This window comes from Colletotrichum karsti, assembly GCF_011947395.1.
Source record: "Colletotrichum karsti strain CkLH20 chromosome Unknown Scaffold61, whole genome shotgun sequence".
Classification (NCBI taxonomy): Eukaryota; Fungi; Ascomycota; class Sordariomycetes; order Glomerellales; family Glomerellaceae; genus Colletotrichum; species Colletotrichum karsti.
Genome location: NW_024065961.1, coordinates 292 through 21,496, shown reverse-complemented (window position 1 = coordinate 21,496; position 21,205 = coordinate 292). Strand labels below are relative to the sequence as shown.

At 43.3% G+C, this 21,205-nt stretch overlaps 4 protein-coding genes across 4 annotated transcripts; 2 read left to right on the top strand and 2 right to left on the bottom strand.

Annotated features, from left to right (window-relative positions):
- Nucleotides 1-616: 616 nt before the first annotated feature.
- Nucleotides 617-1,450, top strand: CkaCkLH20_12534 (uncharacterized protein; the record flags this gene model as incomplete). The annotated part of the gene is made up of 1 exon (XM_038895247.1): nt 617-1,450. The coding sequence occupies one exon, from the start codon at nt 617-619 to the stop codon at nt 1,448-1,450; it is 834 nt and encodes a 277-aa protein (XP_038739386.1).
- A 3,969-nt stretch (nt 1,451-5,419) lies between these two features.
- On the bottom strand, nt 5,420-6,652 carry CkaCkLH20_12533 (uncharacterized protein; the record flags this gene model as incomplete). Its single annotated transcript, XM_038895246.1, has 3 exons — nt 5,420-6,091; nt 6,153-6,373; nt 6,430-6,652. 3 exons carry the CDS (start codon nt 6,650-6,652, stop codon nt 5,420-5,422), a joined length of 1,116 nt encoding a protein of 371 aa, XP_038739385.1.
- Nucleotides 6,653-9,841: 3,189 nt separating this feature from the next.
- CkaCkLH20_12532 (uncharacterized protein) lies at nt 9,842-10,503 on the top strand (the record flags this gene model as incomplete). Its single annotated transcript, XM_038895245.1, has 4 exons — nt 9,842-9,949; nt 10,006-10,023; nt 10,119-10,139; nt 10,210-10,503. The coding sequence occupies 4 exons, from the start codon at nt 9,842-9,844 to the stop codon at nt 10,501-10,503; spliced, it is 441 nt and encodes a 146-aa protein (XP_038739384.1).
- Nucleotides 10,504-13,087: 2,584 nt separating this feature from the next.
- Nucleotides 13,088-14,634, bottom strand: CkaCkLH20_12531 (FAD binding domain protein; the record flags this gene model as incomplete). The annotated part of the gene is made up of 4 exons (XM_038895244.1): nt 13,088-13,400; nt 13,462-13,799; nt 13,853-14,421; nt 14,496-14,634. 4 exons carry the CDS (start codon nt 14,632-14,634, stop codon nt 13,088-13,090), a joined length of 1,359 nt encoding a protein of 452 aa, XP_038739383.1.
- Between the last annotated feature and the right edge of the window lie 6,571 nt (nt 14,635-21,205).

Genomic DNA, 21,205 nt, shown 5'->3' with positions numbered 1-21,205 from the left:
GTGGGCAGGCGGGGGCTTCTAAAGTCAGAACAGGAAAACAGAAAGCAGAAAGTTACCGAGAGTAATTCCACCATACTTGTTCGAATTATCTATTTCTCACGCAATGATGCTCGTAAATTTCGGCTGTAAAACACAATGGGTAGAGTCGAGCGGCACAGACCTAATGTGCTGATGGTGAGCTGCCAGCTGAATATCAACGTCCTAGCAGGCCCGTGCACTGTATGTCACCTCGACTGACTGGGATGTGGAGGCCTGCAGGTTCCCTCGGGTACTCATCACTCCGTACCGCCCGTAGGGTAAGTTGATTGGCTACAACTCCTGGGAGATGCAAGCCCCGCCATCAGAAACCAACTTCCACAGCGCGTATACTCGCACTTCTCCTTTTTAAAGTCTATTCCGCCAGCCGGACGCTGAGCCTCTTAGCCAATTTCATTGTCTCGTGCTCCAGGCCCTCCCAGGCTCTGATCTTTCAGCTCGGCGCACCATCCAATTCTCAACAGCTCCTGTCCGATCACGCCTTCTCAAGTAGTCATGCTGCGCAGCCGCCATTTGGATCCAGAGCACCTCCTTACTGATCCGCAGCCATCTCCTATCGCCTCAACACCGCTTCTCCGCAATGATTGCCCCTCAAGAAAGGAACACCAACGTCCGGCTTCTCGCATGTCTCATCGACGACGACGACACAGACGATAGCGATTATCGCTTCCTCGTCGACGGGCAACATGTGAAGTACATATCCACAGCGCCAGGCACGTTTCGCGGGGCCGAGGACGACCGTACTTTCGAGCCAATCCTGCTTAGCGAGCTCCTCCCACCATTTCCGACTGGAGATTGGAACCACGGCTACGTAGCTAGGGACTCCGAGACGGGGAAGGCTACCTTCGTCAGGGCCGAGACAGTACAACTTGCCGGGGTTAAGAACTGTTGGCATCCCATGAAGCTCAACGAGCTGGAATTCACGCGACAAGAGCGAGTGAGGCAACGAGTCCACGTCTCAACGCATCCCAAAGTTAAAGGCGGCAAACCCGTGCTCATCAAACTCGCGGTCTGGCCCTGGGAAATCCCCTCCATTGAGGTTGAGACGGCCGCCTATCAATGGATTAGTGACAGCGGGGTCGGTCCTAATTTTCTGGGCCATCTCACCGAGGGCCAAGATGGGCGCGTGGTTGGCTTCGTCGCTGAGTGGGTGGAAGGCGCGAGAGCCGCTGGGCCAGCGGACATCGACGACTGCAAGAAGGCTTTGGGCCGGTTGCATGAGCTCGGTATCAAGCTTGGCGACATCAACAAACATAACTTTCTTGTGCGGGATGGGCATGACGTGGTTCTGGTAGACTTTGAGACGGCGAAGCGAGACTGTTTGCCTTCGGAACTTGAGGACGAGATGAGCACCCTCAAGAGCAGCCTTGAAGGCACGAGTTTCCGGGGTGGGGTGGAACCTGCTGATGAATGACAAAGCCATGACATGCAAGCCCACATTGGCTTGGTCGTTAGCGGGAGGTTAACTGCACATACAACCAAACTAGACCATCAAATCCACCAGCATCGTCAGAATAAATCACCAAGAGAAATGTCGCTAGTCCGACAAGTCTCTTCCAACGTCTACTAGCCTTTTTGCGCTCTCTTGGACGATTTTTGAGGCGGAAATCAGTCAAATCAGTCCCATAGCCTTAAGGAAGAAGTCCACAGCGAAGCTTGCATTTTTACGACGTGTCTGGCGCGGAATAGAGGACTCTTATTTTTATATTACCACTTTATTCTAGCGATGTTTAAAAAAAAATCAATAAATTATATAGAAGCAAATCTTAAAAGCAATTTTGCATTGCCAGTATTCTCAATCACGTTCCCTAGAGTGACTACATTATTTATGCATGCTTAATTGGGTACTATAAGAAAAGTAGACAATAAAAGGTAAAGTTATAATGAAGAGAAAAGAAGAAAAAAATCATTCACAAGTATAAAATTCAGTTATTAACGCCCAAAACGACACGCTACTACTTAACTAATTACGGAGTTGCAGCAAATAATGCTCTCTAAAAACAGAAAGCTCCTAAATAAAGGGGTCTATTGTCTACAATATAGATTGTCTATGCATTGTGATAGGGTATCTGTATTTGTTAAAGGTTGCTTGTCCGCAATTGCGTGATGTGTCTTGACGTTGGAAATCAAACTTAATACTGCACGGGCGGGGTATAAGTAAGTATGCCGATTGAACGTGTAACTTTCTTTCTTTTGACACCTCTATAACATGACTCTTGATGTCTGCTTTGAATCCATTACGAAAAATGACGTGAAAGCACATCTACAGAAGCATCAGGCAAGCATATAATATTACTATCTCTACTATCTCTAATGCGACCTTAGGCCCAGATGCTCAGCCTAATAAGCAGATTGCCTGATATCGCGTCGCCCGACAGCCCTCAAACTGATGAAGAGCGAGTTAATGGTTCTCAATTACTATATAGTAGTGAATATAGCTGTTGCTCGCCGCCGCGGCTGGACACGAGGCGGTGGTCAGACTCCTCCTTAGTGTAGATGGCGTCAATTCAAACTTCATGGATGGGTATTACGAGACGCCACTTTCCCAGGCTGTGAGATATAGGCATAAGACCGTAATAAGCTTTTGTTAGATAATAGCAACGGGATTTTACAAGATGAAGCGTATAAGCAAACCTAGACCATAGGATATATACAAAGATATCTTAAGCACGATATTGATTGAAACGCTTGTTTACCTCACTATACTATACAATGATATAGATAAGAGGCAAATAATTGAGGACGTGGGACCCTAGATAACGATGACCTCGCATCGACGACTGGCAACTGCCCATGTTGCTGGCAGAAGATACCTACGATTTCCCTACACGGTTATAAAATAACGCTGGGACTTAATTACATATCGATACAAGGCACTCAGACTTCACCATACATACACCGTTGAAATAGTCGAGAACCTGGCATTTCTCTAGGCTAGCTGAGAGAAGTTTTACACAAACGAATGCAAGAAAAGCCTCACTCTACCAGCCGGCCTGCTATTTCCCTTTATTATCAATCTTGATTCTTTATTTTTATTCTTCCGCTAGATGATTTTGCAGCCGAACGCAAAGTCTTGGGCAACCTTCTGCGCTTTTTTAGATGCGACCCGGATTTATCAATATGGATCTGACACGAATCTTAGTCCCATTCAAACCGTAATTGGAATGTTGTCTTGCCGCCTTCAGCAATGCGCTTGAGCAAGACATCTTTGAGAGACCATTCCTCGAACTGAGTAAGCAACACGCTAGCTTCAGACGGGGCTGGCGTTGTCTCTGGTGCTCGGATATCGTTAGGTGACTGCGCGGTATGTGTTGCCGATTGTCTTTTGCGAGAGCCCCGAATTGGCGGCGGTACGGCGGACCGAACAGGAAGTAGATGTCGAGATTTTGCGGCGCTTGCGACCCTGGTGGACGTCATCTGAATCATCGCCTTTCGAGCCAGAATCCTCAACATCTAGAGGAGAAGAAGAGTTCTCTTCATTATGTCGAGATCCTAGCCTGTCAAGACCGTCCTCGTTTCCTGGATCTTCATTGCCTGCGTCACCGTCCTCATACCGCATGGTTTTATGCATCTGCGAGAATTTGTGGCGAAAACGACGAAGTGACGGCGACGTGGAAAGTACTTCGGCATCGGAACTGAACACAGCCTTCGTGGCCTCGGACCCGACATGGGTGGATGCGCTGCTTGTATCATCCAAGGCTTGCCCTTGACACGGTTAATCAGAGGGTGTTGCAGGAGATGGGGCGCGGGCTTTAGGAATGTTACCATCGTATGGCTTGCAGGCGGGTATTTCGCTTTCCTGGAATGATGCCTGGACCACCTCGATGGGGCCCGCAGTCTGGCGAGAGTGTGCGCCAATTGAAGGGGAATCCTGATGATCCTGGGAGCTATGACAAACGTCATAGTCAAAGACAGCATCGACCACCATGTTGCTCTCTTGACTGGCTGGTTCGGGTCGGAGCTGTTTCCTATCTGCCGTAACTGGGTATGGTTGGCTTTCAGGGCTGGTAGGAGGGGTTGCAAAATTGATATCTTGACACTCAGTGAGCCCAAATCTCTATTTCCAGTAACGAAGATGACTACGTCGTTCTTGATGCTTGAACATTAGGTATTAGATGATATCATTGGAGCTTGGCTCGGATTTCGAAGCTTCCCGTGATAATAGACTCTGGTATTGCTCGTGCAGGAGAGTGTTCCTTGCCGTTCTTGTAATTTCAATGCATTCGAGCTGAGACGGTGGATGAACAAGGCATCTGTGACACGGATGCGAGGCGGCTGCTGCCTTTGCGAGCGGTCGCGTTGTGATTCTAACGTACTGCTTTCAGAATAAGGGGGGTGTCTGAATGCTGACTAAATATTTCCCCTCCTTAGTCAACCGTTGGCGGCTCGCTTTGTTGTTTAGGTGTTATTGCCTCACCTGGCTGCTTACCTTAAAATTGCAGCTTTTGAGCCGGCTTCTATAATTAACTAGGTATTGATACCTGATCAGCTAGCTGACTCCCTACACCCTAGCCCTAGGAACTACGGAAAATAGATCGTCGGTAGACACCGTTCGTTAAGGCTATTGAGGGTATCGCTCGATCATTATAAACCCGAATAAAGGAGAGTTTGAAGCTCAACTGTCCACTTCCTGCAGTTAATAAGTAACATCCTATTATAGTACTGAGCTCTAGTATTGAATGTCACTACGTGTTATGAGATGATAATTTGAAAAGAATTCACAGCTAGGTAATCTTTAGATGTTACGCCCCACAACTAAAGTCACCATCACTTAAACCAAGAAACATCTATAATTTACGTGCATAGACAGGTAGAACATTATTGAAATGACTAGCTGACGATAAGATAGTATACTACTGCCACCATAAACATTTAAGCAGCTATAGATAGTATACAGCATTGTCACTTATCGCCGGCTTGGTATTTCAGACAGTCCAAAATTTCCTCACAGATCAAATTAAGACACTAGAAATTGGTTCTCTTTGTATTCCAGGATATATGTAGCCTGCAGCTCAAGGTTTGCTATAGCTTAAAGCTAGTAGAAATACTCAAGAGAATCCTCGACCGATCCAAAACGACTCTTGATCCAGTCTGTGTACCACAACCACTCACCACGCCATGGATGTTTCGTTGCTGATCTGGGTAACGCTTTATCTGCTTCCGCACGCTTCAGATACCCTGATGAGAGTGGGCTAGTGGCTGTTGTTTTGATGGAAGTGTGATTCCGAATTCGAGGCACAAAGAAATTCGCGCCTTTTTTCTCTGCTTTGTTGATGATGCGCTGGATCCGAATGCAGGCATTATCGATACCAAGGGTGTATGAGGCTAAGAAGTAGCCATTAAACACAAACATATTGGGAATGTCTTGCAACATGCAACCCCTCTAGAAGGAGACCTCCGATATGCGGACAGGTTGGCCGCCGTCGATGGTGATATTGATGTTGCCCAGGAACCTCACCCGCAGTCCGGTCGCAGTAACGATGAGATCTGCCGGAATGTGGCTGCCGGATCTTAGCAAAATCCCATCTTCCGTCACCGTTTGGATCTCATCAGTGACAACAGCCGCTTTGTTCGTTCCCAAGCATTTGTAAAAGTCTCCGTCAGGTGCAATGCAGAATCTTTGGTCCCATGGGTTGTACTTGGGTGCGAAATGCTTTTCGACGGGAAAATCCTCCGGCAGTTGCGACCTGGCTTCTGCCTGAACATACTTCCTAACAGCGGCTGGGAACATCTTGCAAAGAATGAATATGGCATAGGCAGATGCAATATAGCGAAATCGAATGAGAGCGTTGGCTATAAACCTCGGAAATAGCAGGCGAGTAAGTGTCCGCATCCAATCCTTCTGGGGCAAGCTCAAGACGTAACCGGGGCTTCGTTGCAACATGGTTACTTTCTCGGCCTTCTCATGCATGGCAGGTAGCATGGTAACAGCAGTGGCTCCGCTGCCGATGATGACCACCTTCTGGCCACTGTAGTCGTAGTCTTTCGGCCAGAACTGGGGATGTAGGATCGCTCCCCGGAATCTCTCAATACCTTGAATGTGCGCCTCATAAGGCTGTTTGCGTTGCGTTAGCAAACTAAACATGCAATTCCTGCAAGAAGGAGAAGAATCTCACATTCGTGCCGTCGTAGTACCCAGTTCCCATGTAAAGGTACGTCGCAGTCATGCTTTTGACATATCCATCCGCATTGACCTGTAGCGTCCATCGATGCTCGTGGCTATCCCAATTCGCACTGAGCACTTTGCGATTGAACTTGATGTGTGGCTCAATGCCGTGCTTCCTCGTAATGCGCCATAAGTAAGACATGATGCGTTGAACCGGTGCGATCGAATCAGCTTCAAGACGTGTCAGATAAGTTCCTTCCAGCCTCAAAGGAGAGTGCGAGACTGACCTTCACTCCAAGGGTCCCATCCGAAACTCAGGGTATACAAGTCCGAGTCAGACCGGATTCCTGGGTATTGGAAAATTGACCATGTCCCACCGAGCTCATTGCGAGATTCCAAAATGGCATACGGTTTGAGAGGAAACGCCTCCTGGAATCGATAAGCAGCATTGATGCCAGCAATTCCTGCCCCGACAATGATTGCGTCGTAGGATTCAGTTATGCCAGACATATTTCGATGAGAAGATCAGCTGGTGAGAAGCAGAACGGTGTACGTGGAAGGATTGATGGAGAGGCAAAGCGAAAGCATGTATTACAATTGCAATGCATCAGACGTGCATCTTCTCGCAATCTGCCCCTACTTCTTTTATATGCCCAGTCCTCTGCGGTCCTTTCATTGTTGACTTCACGCTCCGCAATATCAGAGCTGCTTGCAGAGACGGACTGCGTAGGATTCCGATTGCTGCAGATCTACATGTGATATTGTCTCGGACGATATTTCTGAAATACGGACTGTGAGATATCTTGGCCGCATTAATTCTTTTCTTACTCATCTCTTGCGTTCAACGGTCCGCGCCAAGCTATCCCGATTCGACAATCTTCCCGCCGATTTGCCTCCGGACGGCAACTCCACTCGTTCCCGTCCCGAGGCTCCGGACAGCCGGCGGAACCTTCACGTCCCAGGAACAAAGCATGAATAATGTGAACATCGCCTAAATTTGTGTCTTCCTTCGAGAGGACCCTATCTTGCGTCCCCGAAGAAACCTTAAAAAGTTGCGCCAATCGAGACTACAGTACTTTGAGCGACCTACTACCGACCAGAGACAGGGCGCGATTGGACATGATGTTCAGCCGCAGCATGGCGGCTCATCAGAATTCGCGAGTTGGACCTCGGCCACGCGCAATCGATTATGATCTGACGGGGCGCGCGGCTTTCCGGTTTCTACACTGCGGAGCGGACTTTGATTTCAAAGCCCACGTTGGTCACGGACCTAGAGATCACCATAGACTCTGTGAATTTGGAGTCAACCATCGAGTGTGCAGCATGTCATTTAAACAAACTCGGATCCTGCAATGAGTATGCCGTTTACCCTGGCGCACATATAGTTTCATTCGAAAAAGAACGCATTCAACGTCAGCATGTCTGGACGCTGGGAAGCAGACATCGATGCGCCCCCGGAATCAGTTAGGAGCGTTGTGAGTAGCATATCATGCTTAATTTGTCCAAGAACCCATTTACACAGAATGACTGAAATCTTAGTTCTTCGACTGGCCAAAGTTTCCTGAGTGGGCGGATGGTCTTGTTAGAGGTATTGAGCGGAAACCTGGCGAGTCCGGCCCTCTTCGCGTCGGGGAAATTGTGACAGCGCACTTATCTGGGTCCGTGACGACCGACGTCACTGTAACGGTTAGCCGTTTCACGAACCTGCACAATTGACATTGTGTTGACTTACTTGCAGGACGTGTCCGATACTAGGATTTGCTGGACCGGAGATGCTTACCTGGTTTTGTCGGGAGACATGACGTTTGAGATTCAGCCCCACGAGAGCAACCCTCAAAAGTCGAAGTTTGTGATGTTGGAGGACTACAGGCGACTTACGTGGATTTTGGCAAAAGTCCCCATCATCAGTGATTTTATGTCGGCAGAGTACTTGAGGTTCCCTATGTCTCTCAAGGCTAGAGTTGAGTCTCTTGACAAGCAGCTAGCAATGAAGAACTCTCGTCTTTGAAGCACGGCAAGCTATCAAGTAATGGATAGCTAGAAATGATTACTACTATGCCAGGCTCAGGCTTCACTGGTATTATTCATCACAAACTCTACTTCCCTCGAGGATATTCCTATCGCTTAAGGCTCTACGTAATAGCGGGTGCATCCTATGTCAAAGTGTTGGTGAGTTGGTGAAAGTAGGGTCTTGCTACGGCCGGCTCCTGGACGTTCAAAGCCGCAGACTTGCATCTTTGAACTATACTAAGTATGGATGTTGAACAATTACCAAGTTTTCAAACTCATGATCTATCTCCCGCTACCTAACAGGCAACGGCATCTCATTACCACGTATATTTATTTTCGGACAACTCTCAAGTCCATTCTAGATATTCCACCTTCTAGACTGACCCCATCACCAACATCTCCCCTCCAACTTCATTGACTCAACCAAGAGCTCTTCCTCGAAATAGTGCGCACGATTTATGCATGCCGATCTAAAAGCTTGGCTGTTGAAAAAAAGTCTTTTGTGAGTATGAGCTTCGCTAGAGCGTGGGACCTGGGACCGTGGTTCGCAGGCGAGGGCGCTTCAGCTCCAAATAATCTCCCCCATATTCGAGCATCATTGACGTCTGCCAAGTTAAGCTTAACCCCAAACACGGGCACCTCCGATATTCGAGGAAGCCTGTTGTCGATGGTCAGACGGACACCAATACTAGTAGAGCTACGCACCTAGCGCTACTCACCAATCACAAGCCTGTAAATTAGTGACCAGACATCCAGATTAAGTTCTTATCCAAACGACGGCGTCCGCTTTTCAGGCGCTAGGTGGGCAGTACTGTTTTAGCCGTAGTTGGGCTCACGGACAAGGCTGGCCTAAGCTACGGTAGGTAGTTAAAGCGTCGTTCAGCTGAAGGCAACTTGGCTCTGGTGGGATGGAGGCGCATGGCCTTGGAGGCTTGCGCGAACGAGATGCCAAGAAGCACTACAATTTCTGGAACATTAGTTGCAAAACTACGTCGGTCGCCATGAACAGTTCTAAAATCTGCTGTGTTTGATGGTATGTAGTGTTTCTGAGCTCCCAAAGGCTCAGCACAGTGTACTTGAACTGGCAACAAAAAGGTTGTCTAAAGATGCAATTATCGAGCGGTCGTACCCTGTGTCATGCCGATGAATGGCTTCAAAAGTTCAATGAACCATTTCGTCAATAAGATATAGAATTTAGGGAGTTTTTTTGCATTAATGTTGACTGCGACAACGTGAAATACGTGTAGATGGATATCAAACTGCCCAAGCTCGTTTCCGTTGTCCGCGACTGTGTACTTGGCACTGCTCTCGGACTCCTAGAGTCAACTCTTCGACTTCGTTCTAGCTCAACGCCGTACCTACACATCGCAAGCCAAGCCCCGCCTAGACCACGATCTTCTTTGGATCTACCGTCTGTTTACTTTCTCCCTCGTCCAAATCGCAATAGTGTGCAGCCGCACCGACACGATAGGTAGACAAATATGACCCTGGTGTGTTGAGATGCCACCGAAAAGTAAGTATAAGAATGCTCGCGATATCCGGCTGTTTTGTTCTACTACTCCATCTCATCATCACATCTCAAGCTTCCAAGTCAATCTTTGAACACACAATCACTCCACTCCTTCATTCGCTTTTACTCTCACTCTTTCAACAAAACACCCTCACTTTCAACCACACCACCCAGCCAAAATGCATATGCCTACTTTCGGACAGGTCGCCACCCTCGGCATGGCCTTCTTCGCCGTCGCAGCTCTGGCTAACCCCGTTGCTGAGCCTCTTGAGGCCGACATCGTCGAGGTAAGTCTACAATCACTCTCCAATATCAAAGAATCCGAGTCTAACTGGTACAACAGCGCTCTGCCGACATCGTCGTAAGTGTCCACCACCACACGAGGATCCCCCCTCGCTTCTTTGAAGAAACCGGCCAACAAAGAACCATACACTAATCATCTAATCAACAATTCAGGCCCGCGGTGAGGGTATCGCAGTAAGCACTCCCCTCCACACAAGATCCAGCTCCCCACGAACACACATACTAACCCCCAATCCCCCGTCAGGCCATCGGCGGCGCCGAAGTCCTCGCCCGCAACGCCGCCCTCGAGCAGCGCAACAAGAAGAAGAAGTGCAAGCGCACCCACAGCAAGGACTACTGCTCCGACTCGGACGACGACAAGAAGAAGAAGGACAACAAGAAGAAGCAGTGCAAGCGCAACAAGAAGGGCGACTGCTCCGACTCTGACGATGATAAGAAGAAGGGCAACCAGAAGGGCAACCAGAAGGACGACAAGAAGGGCGGCAACAAGGGATACTACCGTCGCCACGCCAACGCCGACGTCGAGGACCTCGAGTAAGCGGTTGCTGTCTCGGTTCCTGAATTTGGCTGCTTGGGCGTGTCGGTCTTGACTGTTCTTTCGGGGATTAGTTGTAGACGGGCACTGGCCATGCTTTCTCGGGGACCGATTGCTTGGAGATTGGTGTGATACTTCTCTTCTTCTTGTATAATGCGAAACGGCGGTTAGTCTGGGCTTTCAAGCTGCCGCTTTTGTTCACGTACAATGTTTGCTTTATGTATATATATCTAAGAATCATGCCTGTATGCTTTCAAAGTCTCATTGATTGACTAAGACCAAGCCTTTAATTTCCGCAATCAGTAATTTGTGGCCTGAATGTCGTTTTACTCTCCCAAAAGATCCCAGAGTTTTCGGATTGGAGTAATTCAGAGCTCATGCCATGAAGCTTTGACAACTGACCTTCAAGGTAGTCGGGAACGCATCGATAAAAGTAGCGGAATCTACTGACCCCTAGAATTTTTCTGAGAATGAATCACAAGAACCCCACTACTTCACGTCTCTGCCCTTGTCTGAATTCCCTCTGTTATGACCTCGTTGGAACATTGATTTCTTCATTTGGACTTTCGCCCCGGGGCTAATGAAAGGGTCGCGGCCGGTTGTGTAGGGCGTGTCAAGATCGCCTCGCCTGGTAGTCCTTGGTCGTTTACGCGACGCCCAAACATCCGTGAACGATTTATATCGATGTTGACCACTCAACCTATCGTAGGCGAAAGAAATGGACCAGACGGATACAAAGGGGATGACAACTATTCCCCCTAGAATGAGCCAGACCAGTACCCAGGATCTCCAGCATATCCGTTTGGAAAGCCTGCCGCCGGCTTCTGTCCGTGGACAAGGCTGTTCGATGATCCCTCGGCGAAGTCGATCGTGTAGTGGCAGCGGGACGTGGGGAGGTGGCCCGATGGGCGTGGCCATGGCATCTCCACAGCCCGCCGAGACTATGCCGTGTTTCTGCAACCTCCTAGTCAGATGGTTTGCCCGCGTTTGCTTGATCGCGCCGGCATTATACCTGTAATTCTTCACAGCGGTCAACAAACTCGTTGAGCGCGGTCCATTTTGCCGTCGAAAACGCCTGGCCTTTGAACGTGGGATATAGACCTATGGCAGCCAGGAGCAGCCCCAGGATACCCAACGCCGTTGCGGCAAAACGGTTCTTCCAAAACCAAGACCGGAGGAATAGGAAGGCGGCGTCGGTATTGGATCTCTTCGGCTTTGGGGGCGTGGCGGGTTCTCTGGACCGATCTTGAGGCGGTTCTTGAACTGTTGGCTGGTCTTGGCTTGACCTTCTAAAGGAAACTGGCGACGTTGGTTCCGAGGACGTCGTTGGGCTTGACGAGACCGGCCCTACCGAGTGGCCAAGGCTTGAACCTGTCGACATTTTGAGGGGCAAGTAGGCGTCAGCACTGATGACTGGGAATGAGTAAGCCGCCAATACAATCAACGCACGAAACAACTCAACCTGGATGTGTGTTAGGTATCAATATTGACCGGCCCCAACGTCTGTTTTATGCTGTGCTGATGGGAAATTGTGGCCAAGCAGAGTCAGTCAAGCAGTGCCGCCAAATTTAAGAAAAGAGAAACTAGGCAGCATGGCAGCAGGTATGTTCTATTATTGCAAGCAGGTGCACAGTTTGTATAAATGCAGGCTGATCTAGGCGCCGCAGAGGCACTTCCAGCCACAGGCCGCCGCGCAGTAAATTGCCAATCAACGTCAGCATCACGCATCTAAAAAGGTGCAGTAAACGCTCATTCTACTGGTCAAATCTAGAAGATTGCGTATGTCCACCGAGAAAGGAAGGCGGCATTAGCAAGCGCCCCGAGATTAAGATGGCTCTCGTAGCCTTCTTCTCCCCCCAACAAGACAATCCGCGCACCTTTTGGCATTGGATCATGCAGTCATACGTCTAAGGGTTTAGACATCGACAAGGCATGATCAGCACGTGAACTGTGCCTGCCGAATCATGGTACTGTGATGAGCCGCCATACATATGTCAGACGACACCACCACTTCCTGCATCGATATTGAACCGTCAATACTCACCGACTTCGAAACTAGGAAAAGCATTGTGAGTCCATGATATAGCTTTCGAGTTCTCAAACATCCTCGACGAATCCGAATTCTGGTCATCCCTAGAATCCTATTGATGGAAACTATATCCTCGCCGCTCGGCCGAAGGACGATCTGCCGGGCAGAGAAAGAGCGGGCTTGTGCTAAGAGGCAGGCTGAGCTAGGCACACTTGCAGGCGTTTTAGACCTATTGAGTAGTACGCCAATGATTGGAATACCCATTTGATTTCGTCAGCAAGTCTTAATGATTCCAATCCGCCGCGAGCTTAACTGCCAACTTTTAATTGGATAAAATAGTTGTTTTTTTCTTAGTAGATATATAGAAAACACAGCAGATTTCGCAGTGCGCGATTGTCTAGTCCGATGCCATACAGCTTCGTACCTCATGCCGCGCTGGATGACGGAAACTCTACTAACAACATCGCCGTGGACTGTCATAAGACCACCCAGATCGCCTCGATCAATCTATCTTCTACCCACTCACTAGCAAAGCCGTACATTCTAGAGAAACCACGTTCAAGACCAATCGCCATCATCAACAATCTCCCCCCCAGCCTCCGTAACCCCCAACAACTCCTTAATAGTCCACGGCTTGAACGTATGTCCCGGGACAGCATTCGTATTCTCGAACCCCTTCCCCTCCAAAACGCACTTCGCGCAGTTCCCGTAGTTATCGTACGCGTACTGCTCCGGATCATGCCTCAGAACCCAGTCCCCGACCGGCTTCGTCAGAATCTGCGGGTTCTCGTCCACCTTATCCCAGTCCGTATTGTTGAAATTCTCCCTCGTCTTCCACCCCATCTTCTGCGCGCACGACACGCGTTCGTACCTAAACACCACCTCGTCAGTTGTTCCCTCACACTTTGATACAATCAGGGACAGAGACAAACCTCATCTCGTTGTGAACCCTGACAGCCAACCCCAGCCCCGCCCTCCCGCCCAGCTGGAGACACGTCGCGAGCGAGTACGCGTCCTCCATGGCCATCGTCGCGCCGCTGCCGGAGGTCGGGAGGAAGGTATGCGCCGCGTCCCCGATCTGTATCACACGCCCCTCGGGCGACGCCCACTTCGAAACCGGGTCGCGCCACATGAGCTTCCAGTTCGTCACCACGCCGCCGGGCGTCGCCCTGATCAGCTCCGTCACGAAGGGCGTCCAGCCCTCGACGTACTTGAGCGCGTCGTCGATGGAGGCCGTGGCGGTCCAGTCTTCCGAGGAGTCGCCTTCGTCCTGTGATCCCGTCAGTCGGAGGGACCGCGAATGATTCGGGTTAGGTTTCGTACCTTGTGGCTCAGCATCCAACAAATCTCCTTCTCCGTCTTGCCCACGACGATATGCGTCCCCGGCCCGATATGCACGGAATCCCGCGTCCTGAACCCCTCAAACTCCCTCGCAATAACCGGATTCCTCAGTGCAGGCTCCGCGGGGAAAGTAACTCGATACACCGCAAACCCCGAACTGAAAGCCTTCTCCTTCCTCCCCAGCACCAACCCCCAGGCCCGGGACCCGGCCCCGTCGGCAGCGACAACAACATCCGCCGTCAACGCGCGCCCGTCCTCGAGCAGCACGCCCCCGACGTCCTTCGTCTCGAAGTAAGACGCGGCGGCGGCGTTGAACTCGACGGGGATGCCGAGGTCCCTCGCGGCCTCAGCGAGGAGGCGGTGGAGCTGCGAGCGGTTGATGATGATGGTGGGCACGCCGGGGGTGCCCAGGGGGCCGGAGCCGACGGGGGTGCCGTCGTGTTTTTTGACGTGGAGGACGGGCTCGTAGGCGAGGGCGCGGGCGCGTTCGAGGAAGCCTGGCCAGTGTGCGGGGGTGTGTAGGGCTGAGGACTGGATGCCGACGATGTCGCCTGGTTTTGAAGGTGTGTGTCAGTTTTTCGTGGTACAGATCCCTAGCTGTTAAGTGGAAAGCGAAAATACCCACCAAGCTCATCGAAGAACGGTCGTCGGTCCAGGATTCGCACGTCATGGCCCTTCCTGTGTGCCTCGATGGCGAAGGTTAGGCCAGCAATGCCGCCGCCGACGACTATGGCCGATATTCCGGTCGAAGGATACCGCTTCATGGATGAAATCTCCGGGACAGTTCGTTCTCCAGCCAGTGAACCCATTGTTGGAAATATAAGTACCTAGTCGGCGACTTCGTGAACGATATGGTCCATGCCGTTGAGACGACGGTGCTGGGCGAAGGTTGATATATAGTCCAACATCGGCCAAACCCTGCGCAATGGCGCGATAGCATCGTGGATGTCGGCGGATGCTGTTTGTTCCAGGCGGGCTGTTCTTTGCATCCGCCGCATCCATTTGTCACCCTCGGTTTCGCATTTTCCCATGCTGGCGATGCTCGTTTCGAAGTCTCGACGTGAGCGGAGCAACTTGTAAGTCGCATCATAAATACAATACGCTGCGCAATATAATATAGCTACCCTTATAATTTAGTTATAAATATCTTATTATACCTAATAAGTATATATTTAATATTTAATATTTAGAAAAGTTTCTTAATAAGCTTTTAAGCTACTATAGAACTACTATAGAATTTAGCCCTATTTAAGGTAATAGCTAAAAACCTTAAAAAGGAGAAAACCTTATAGAGATAGGCTAAATTATCCCTACTTAAAGAGGCCTTTATACTAACTAAATAAAGATAATTATTTTATATCTTTATTTCTATTATTTATCTTTATCTCTTAAATACCCCCCCCCTTATTATTTCTTATTATAGCTATTTCTTATTTTTCTCTTAATAATATAAACCTAACTATAAGCTATAATTATTTATAATATTACCCCTTTAATATAGCTATAATATATCTTTAGTTATAACTATTATAATATTATTAATTATTTCTTTAGTATTAAGAGGCTTTAATATCTTATAATAATTTATAATAACCTCTCTTATTAATAGAGAGTTTAAATCTTACTCTTTAAGTATAGATTTATTATTATATTATTTATAGGTAATATTAATATATTATAGAGGATTAAAGATATACTTAATAAAATTCTAATATATATTAATAATAGCGCTATATATAATATTATAGAGGTTATAAGATATTACAACCCATTAGGCATAACCAACAGGGCCAGGGCCCACAGGGAGCTAGGCGGTTATGACAACACTTTTGTATGTAGGATCACGGGAATAGAAGGGATCCCTCGGGACGGAAGAACTATAGTATAAGTTACGTAATAATAAGATAAGACTAAGTGAGGAAAGTAGGGAACTAAGCGCTTAGTTAAGACTACTAAGCGCTTACCCGCAATCACTAAGCGCTCACTAGTACTAATAATGCAATTAGTAGGAAGGGTAAAGATACTATTTAGGACTTATATATAGAATAGACTTAGGCCTAGCTTAAGGATAGACTTCTATAGCTCTTTAGTAATTAACTTTATAACTACCCTTATTAGTACTTTTAGCTATACCTAAGTAATAACTACTCTATAACTCTTATTAAGGACTTAACTAATTACTAAGCCCTTTAAAGACCTATAATTACTTAATTAGACCTATAGAATAATAAATAACTATTACTATTATTATTACTTAACTTACTATTAATATAAATCTTATTATTAGTTAGCTAGCTATAATACTTTAATTACTCCTATTTAGTAAGTTACCCTTTAAGAACTACTAATAGTATTATAATATCTTCTTAACCCTCTATTAAGACCCCTAGCATTAGTTCTTCCTCTAGTAAGGGTAAAACCCCTATAAAGAACCTAGCTTAGGAAATTAGAGACTAGAGGATAAAAGATAATAGTAATAGTAATAATAATAACGCGCTTAAGGAATAGCTTAATTAAGCTAACTATAATATCTAATAGATATAGGAGATATTTAATACTAATACCTATACTACTAAGGAACTTTAGAATGCTATATACCTATCTAACTAGCATACTTAGGAACTTAAATAATAGAACTATACTCTTTAAGCTACTACTAATATTATTACTACCCTAATTATAAAAGGAAGAGAGAAACTTTAACTTAACTCTCTTAATCTATTTAATAGATCCTTAGGATAGCTTAAGGGATTCCTTATCTAAGTTAAGAACTATTAGAACTTCTATTATAGTAACTTTAAGAATAAAATTAAAAAAGTTATTTATATATCTACCTTCCTTAAGGGATAAGCCCTCTAGTAGTTTAAACCCTTTCTTAAAGAGTATCTTAATAAGGAAATACTTAACTACTATTCTACTAAAGTTAGAGATATTTTTAGTAGCTTCTAGGGCTTTAAGTTTGCCCTAAAGTCTCTATTTTAAGACCCTAATAAGAAATAATAAGCTAAATAGGACTTACTTTACTTTAAGTAGATTAAGTTAGCTAAAGACTATACTATAGAGTTCTAATAGATTTATACCTAGCTAGACTTAATTAATAAAAGTAAGATCTTTATATTCTATAATAACCTTAAGGATAAAGTTAAAGATAAAATTATTAAGGTTAATAGACCTAAGGACTTCCTCTAGTATATTAAGCTTATTATTAAAATTAATAATTAACTATATAAGTAATATAAAGAGAAAGGTAAATAATAATAACCTATTAACTCTAGCTATAAATACTAATAGCAGCCTAGGTACTATAATAATAATTAACATAATAAACGTAATAGCACTACCTATAGACACTATAGCAGGCCTATAGACCTTAGTATAGCCTAGCGTAATAATAATAATAGAGATAATAGCTAGAAGAAGAATATTAAGTGCTATAACTATAATAGGAATAGATACCTTATAAAAGAATATAAGGCGCCTAAGAAAGAATACTTCTAGCTAGTACCTAAAAAAAGATAAGTTAGTACTACTATTAAGGTAATCCCTTATAAATAGCTTAGCTAGACTACTTACTTTAATAATAACTATAGAGTTTACTTAGACTCTAAGGAATATATAGGATAGTACCCTAAGAACCCTAGTAGGATAGGATATAATATTACTAGAGTAAAGGATGTTAGTGGACCCCCAAACTAATAAACTCTCGCTATAGGATACTAAAATAATAGCAAGCTAGAATAAAAAATATAAGAATAACTTAATAGTCTTCTAGAGTATAGAGCTCTAGAAGAGACTATAACTACTATAATAATTATAAAACTAATAAACCTTAAATAGATAAATAATATTATTAAAACTAATAATAGTAAACTAGACTTTTATATAGATATATAAATCAACTAGTAGATAGAAGACTATAAAGAGTTACTCTATAACTTAGATAAGCCTCATAACGTTATATAACGATATACTTAGATAGAAGTTATCTATAGGTATAAACCTAATATTAATAATACTAGCTCTAAAGAGGACTCTAATAATAAAACTATAAAGGCTAGTAAACGCCTTTAGTATAAGAAAGTTAATCCTATAGAGGATAAATAGATACTTAAATTCTTTAGCACCTTAAGAGAATAACGTAATAGATACTATAAACTAGAATTTAGACTAAATAACTATCTATACCTATATATAGAAAGCTACTACTACTAATACCTCTACTAGCTATAATGCTTCTTTAATAACTATAAGGAATACCTTAGGGATAAGCATAACTACTAATTCTACCCCTAAAGGCATAGTAATAAAGCTATTAAGAAGGTCTACTATACTAACTAAGTCTATAGATAGGAACTTAAACTATTTAATAGATAATTTATAACCTTTAGACTAAGCTAAAAATACCCTATAAAATACCTCTATAATACTAATATAAGCTAATAAGACTACTAATAGGATAAGTATATAATCTATAGAGAAAGTAAAGCTAAAGTATAGTAACTCAGCTAGAATAGAGTAACCCCTCCTATAATAAAATATAAGGAAAGCTAACTCTAGAAAGTATAACGTAAAGGAAAACGGATTACTTACTAAGAGAATAACTAGTTAAAAAACTAGGATTACCTACTAAAACTAAGGGATAATAATAGGTAGATAAGATAAGGTCCCTATATAGTATAATTAAGGTATACCTAGCTTAATAATATAAGTATATCTAAGTTTAAATATAACTTAATAGAAGACTAGCTACTGCTATAATAGATAGTAGAGCCTAAGGTAACTTTATATTACTTAGTATAGTAAATAGATAATAGATAACCTAGTAAAGAAAGGCAGAAGAAAACTACTATAAACTTAGTACTATTAAAGGAGAATAAGTCTAGTATAGTAGAAGACGTATTATAGTAGAGATAGTATACCTCCCTATATAGATCTATAGCCGTTATAAATAACTTAACTTTAATATAATAGAGATAGGAGATAAGTATAATATTATCTTCAGAAGACTATAGTTATATAATAGTAACCTATAGATAGATTAGAGAATAGGCTAGCTCTAATAGGAATAGGACTTAGTTATTAAGTAGTAACTTATAAAGAGTACTTTAAATAAGTATCTAGTAACTCCTTAAGTAAGAAGATTTATTACCTACCTAAAGATTAAAGATAAGAATATTAAGATATTATTAGTAATAGATATTAATAAGAATAATTATCTTCTATCTATCCTAAATAAATACTAAGTCTATAATAAATTATTTACTAAAGAACTAGAGACTAGACTACTAGAATATAGACCCTTTAATTGTAAGATCAAGCTAAAAGAAGGGAAAGAACTAATATATAGCCTAATCTATAGACTATCTTAAGATAAGATATAGTACCTAGATAAGTAGCTAGAAGAGAACCTTAAGAAAGGATATATTAGACCCTTAATATTACTAGTAGGATATCTAATCCTATTTATACCTAAGAAAAACGGGAAGAAATAACTATATATAGACTACTAAAAACTTAATAATATTACTATTAAGAACTACTACCTATTGCTACTTATCTCTAAACTATAAGACCTACTATATAGAGTAAACTAGTTTATAGCTCTTAATCTTAAAGGAGCCTATAACCTAATCTATATTAAAGATAATAATATATAGAAGGCTACCTTCTAAATATATAGAGGATATTTTAAAACCCTCATTATACCCTTTAGCCTTACTAATATACTAGTAACCTTTTAGAGTATAATTAATTACGTTTTATAAGAATATATTAATATATATATTATTATATACCTAGATAATATCCTTATCTTCTTAAAAATAATAGATAAATATAAGTAATATATATATAAAGTGCTTAAGGCACTATAAGATGCTAAACTACTAGTAGAACTAGAAAAGAGTAAATTCTATACTTAAGAAGTTAACTACTTTAGGTTTACTATTACCCTAGGAATTATTAGAATAAGTAAGAAAAAGATTAAAGCAATTTAGGAATAGTTAATACCTTAGAACGTTAAGGACGTCTAATTATTCCTTAGACTAGTTAACTTCTATTAATACTTTACTAAGAACTATACTAGAACTAGTTAAAGCCTTATAGAGCTTACTTAAAAAGATAAACCCTTTAAGTAGATAGAATAATATTATAAGGACTTTAACTAAATTAAGTAGTATATAGTAGATAATATTATTCTCTATATATTAAACCTAGAAAAACCCTTTAAAGTTAAAATAGATACCTCTAACTTTATAATAGGAGTATAACTCTTATAATAAGACCTAGAAGGATAACTATAACTTATTACCTTCCTCTCTAAGAAGCTTAATAGATGTTACGACCCGTTAGGCATAACGCGTTGGAACAACCCTGCTTGGGATCTCGGCGGCTAACGCAGGACATATGTAAGCAGTGACACAGGTGTAACCAGGAATCCTCAGAAAGGAAGAACTATGGTATAGGTTACGTGACCTTGGGAACAGTATAGACATAGGATAAAGATGGATATGTTGGATATGAGCTATCCTAGCTATCTATGGATATATTGGATATAAGCTATCCTAGCTATCTAACGTTAAAGGAACTATTTGGGACTTATATATAGGATGGACTTAGGCCTAGCTTAAGGATAGACTTCTATAGCTCTTTAGTAATTAACTTTATAACTACTCTTACTAGTACTTTTAGCTATACCTAAGTAATAACTACTCTATAACTCTTATTAAGGCCTTAACTAATTACTAAGACCTTTAAAGACCTATAATTACTTAAATAGCCCTATAGAACGACTTAATACTATTTATAGTTTTTAATCCCTAACTTACTACTAATATAAACCTACTATTAGTTAGTTAGCTATAATACTTTAATTACTCCTATTTAGTAAGTTACCCTTTAAAAACTACTAATAGTATTATAATATCTTTATAACTCTCTAGAAAGACCCCTAGTATTAGATCCTCCTCTAGCGCTAGGAAGGCCCCTATTAAGAAGAACCTTACTTAAGAACTTAGGGATTAGAGAATAAAAGATAATAGTAATAGTAATAATAATAATATACTTAAGGAATAGCTTAAATAAGCTAACTATAATATCTAATAGATATAGGAAATATTTAATGCTAACGCCTATACTACTAAAGAACTTTAGGCTACTATATACCTATCTAACTAGTATACTTAGGAATTTAAATAGTAGAACTATACTCTTTAAGCTGCTATTAATATTATTATTACCCCTATTATAGAAGGATAAGAGAAGCTTTAACTTAACTCTCCTAATCCTTTTAATAGATCCTTAGGGTAGCTTAAGGGATTCCTTATCTAAATTAAG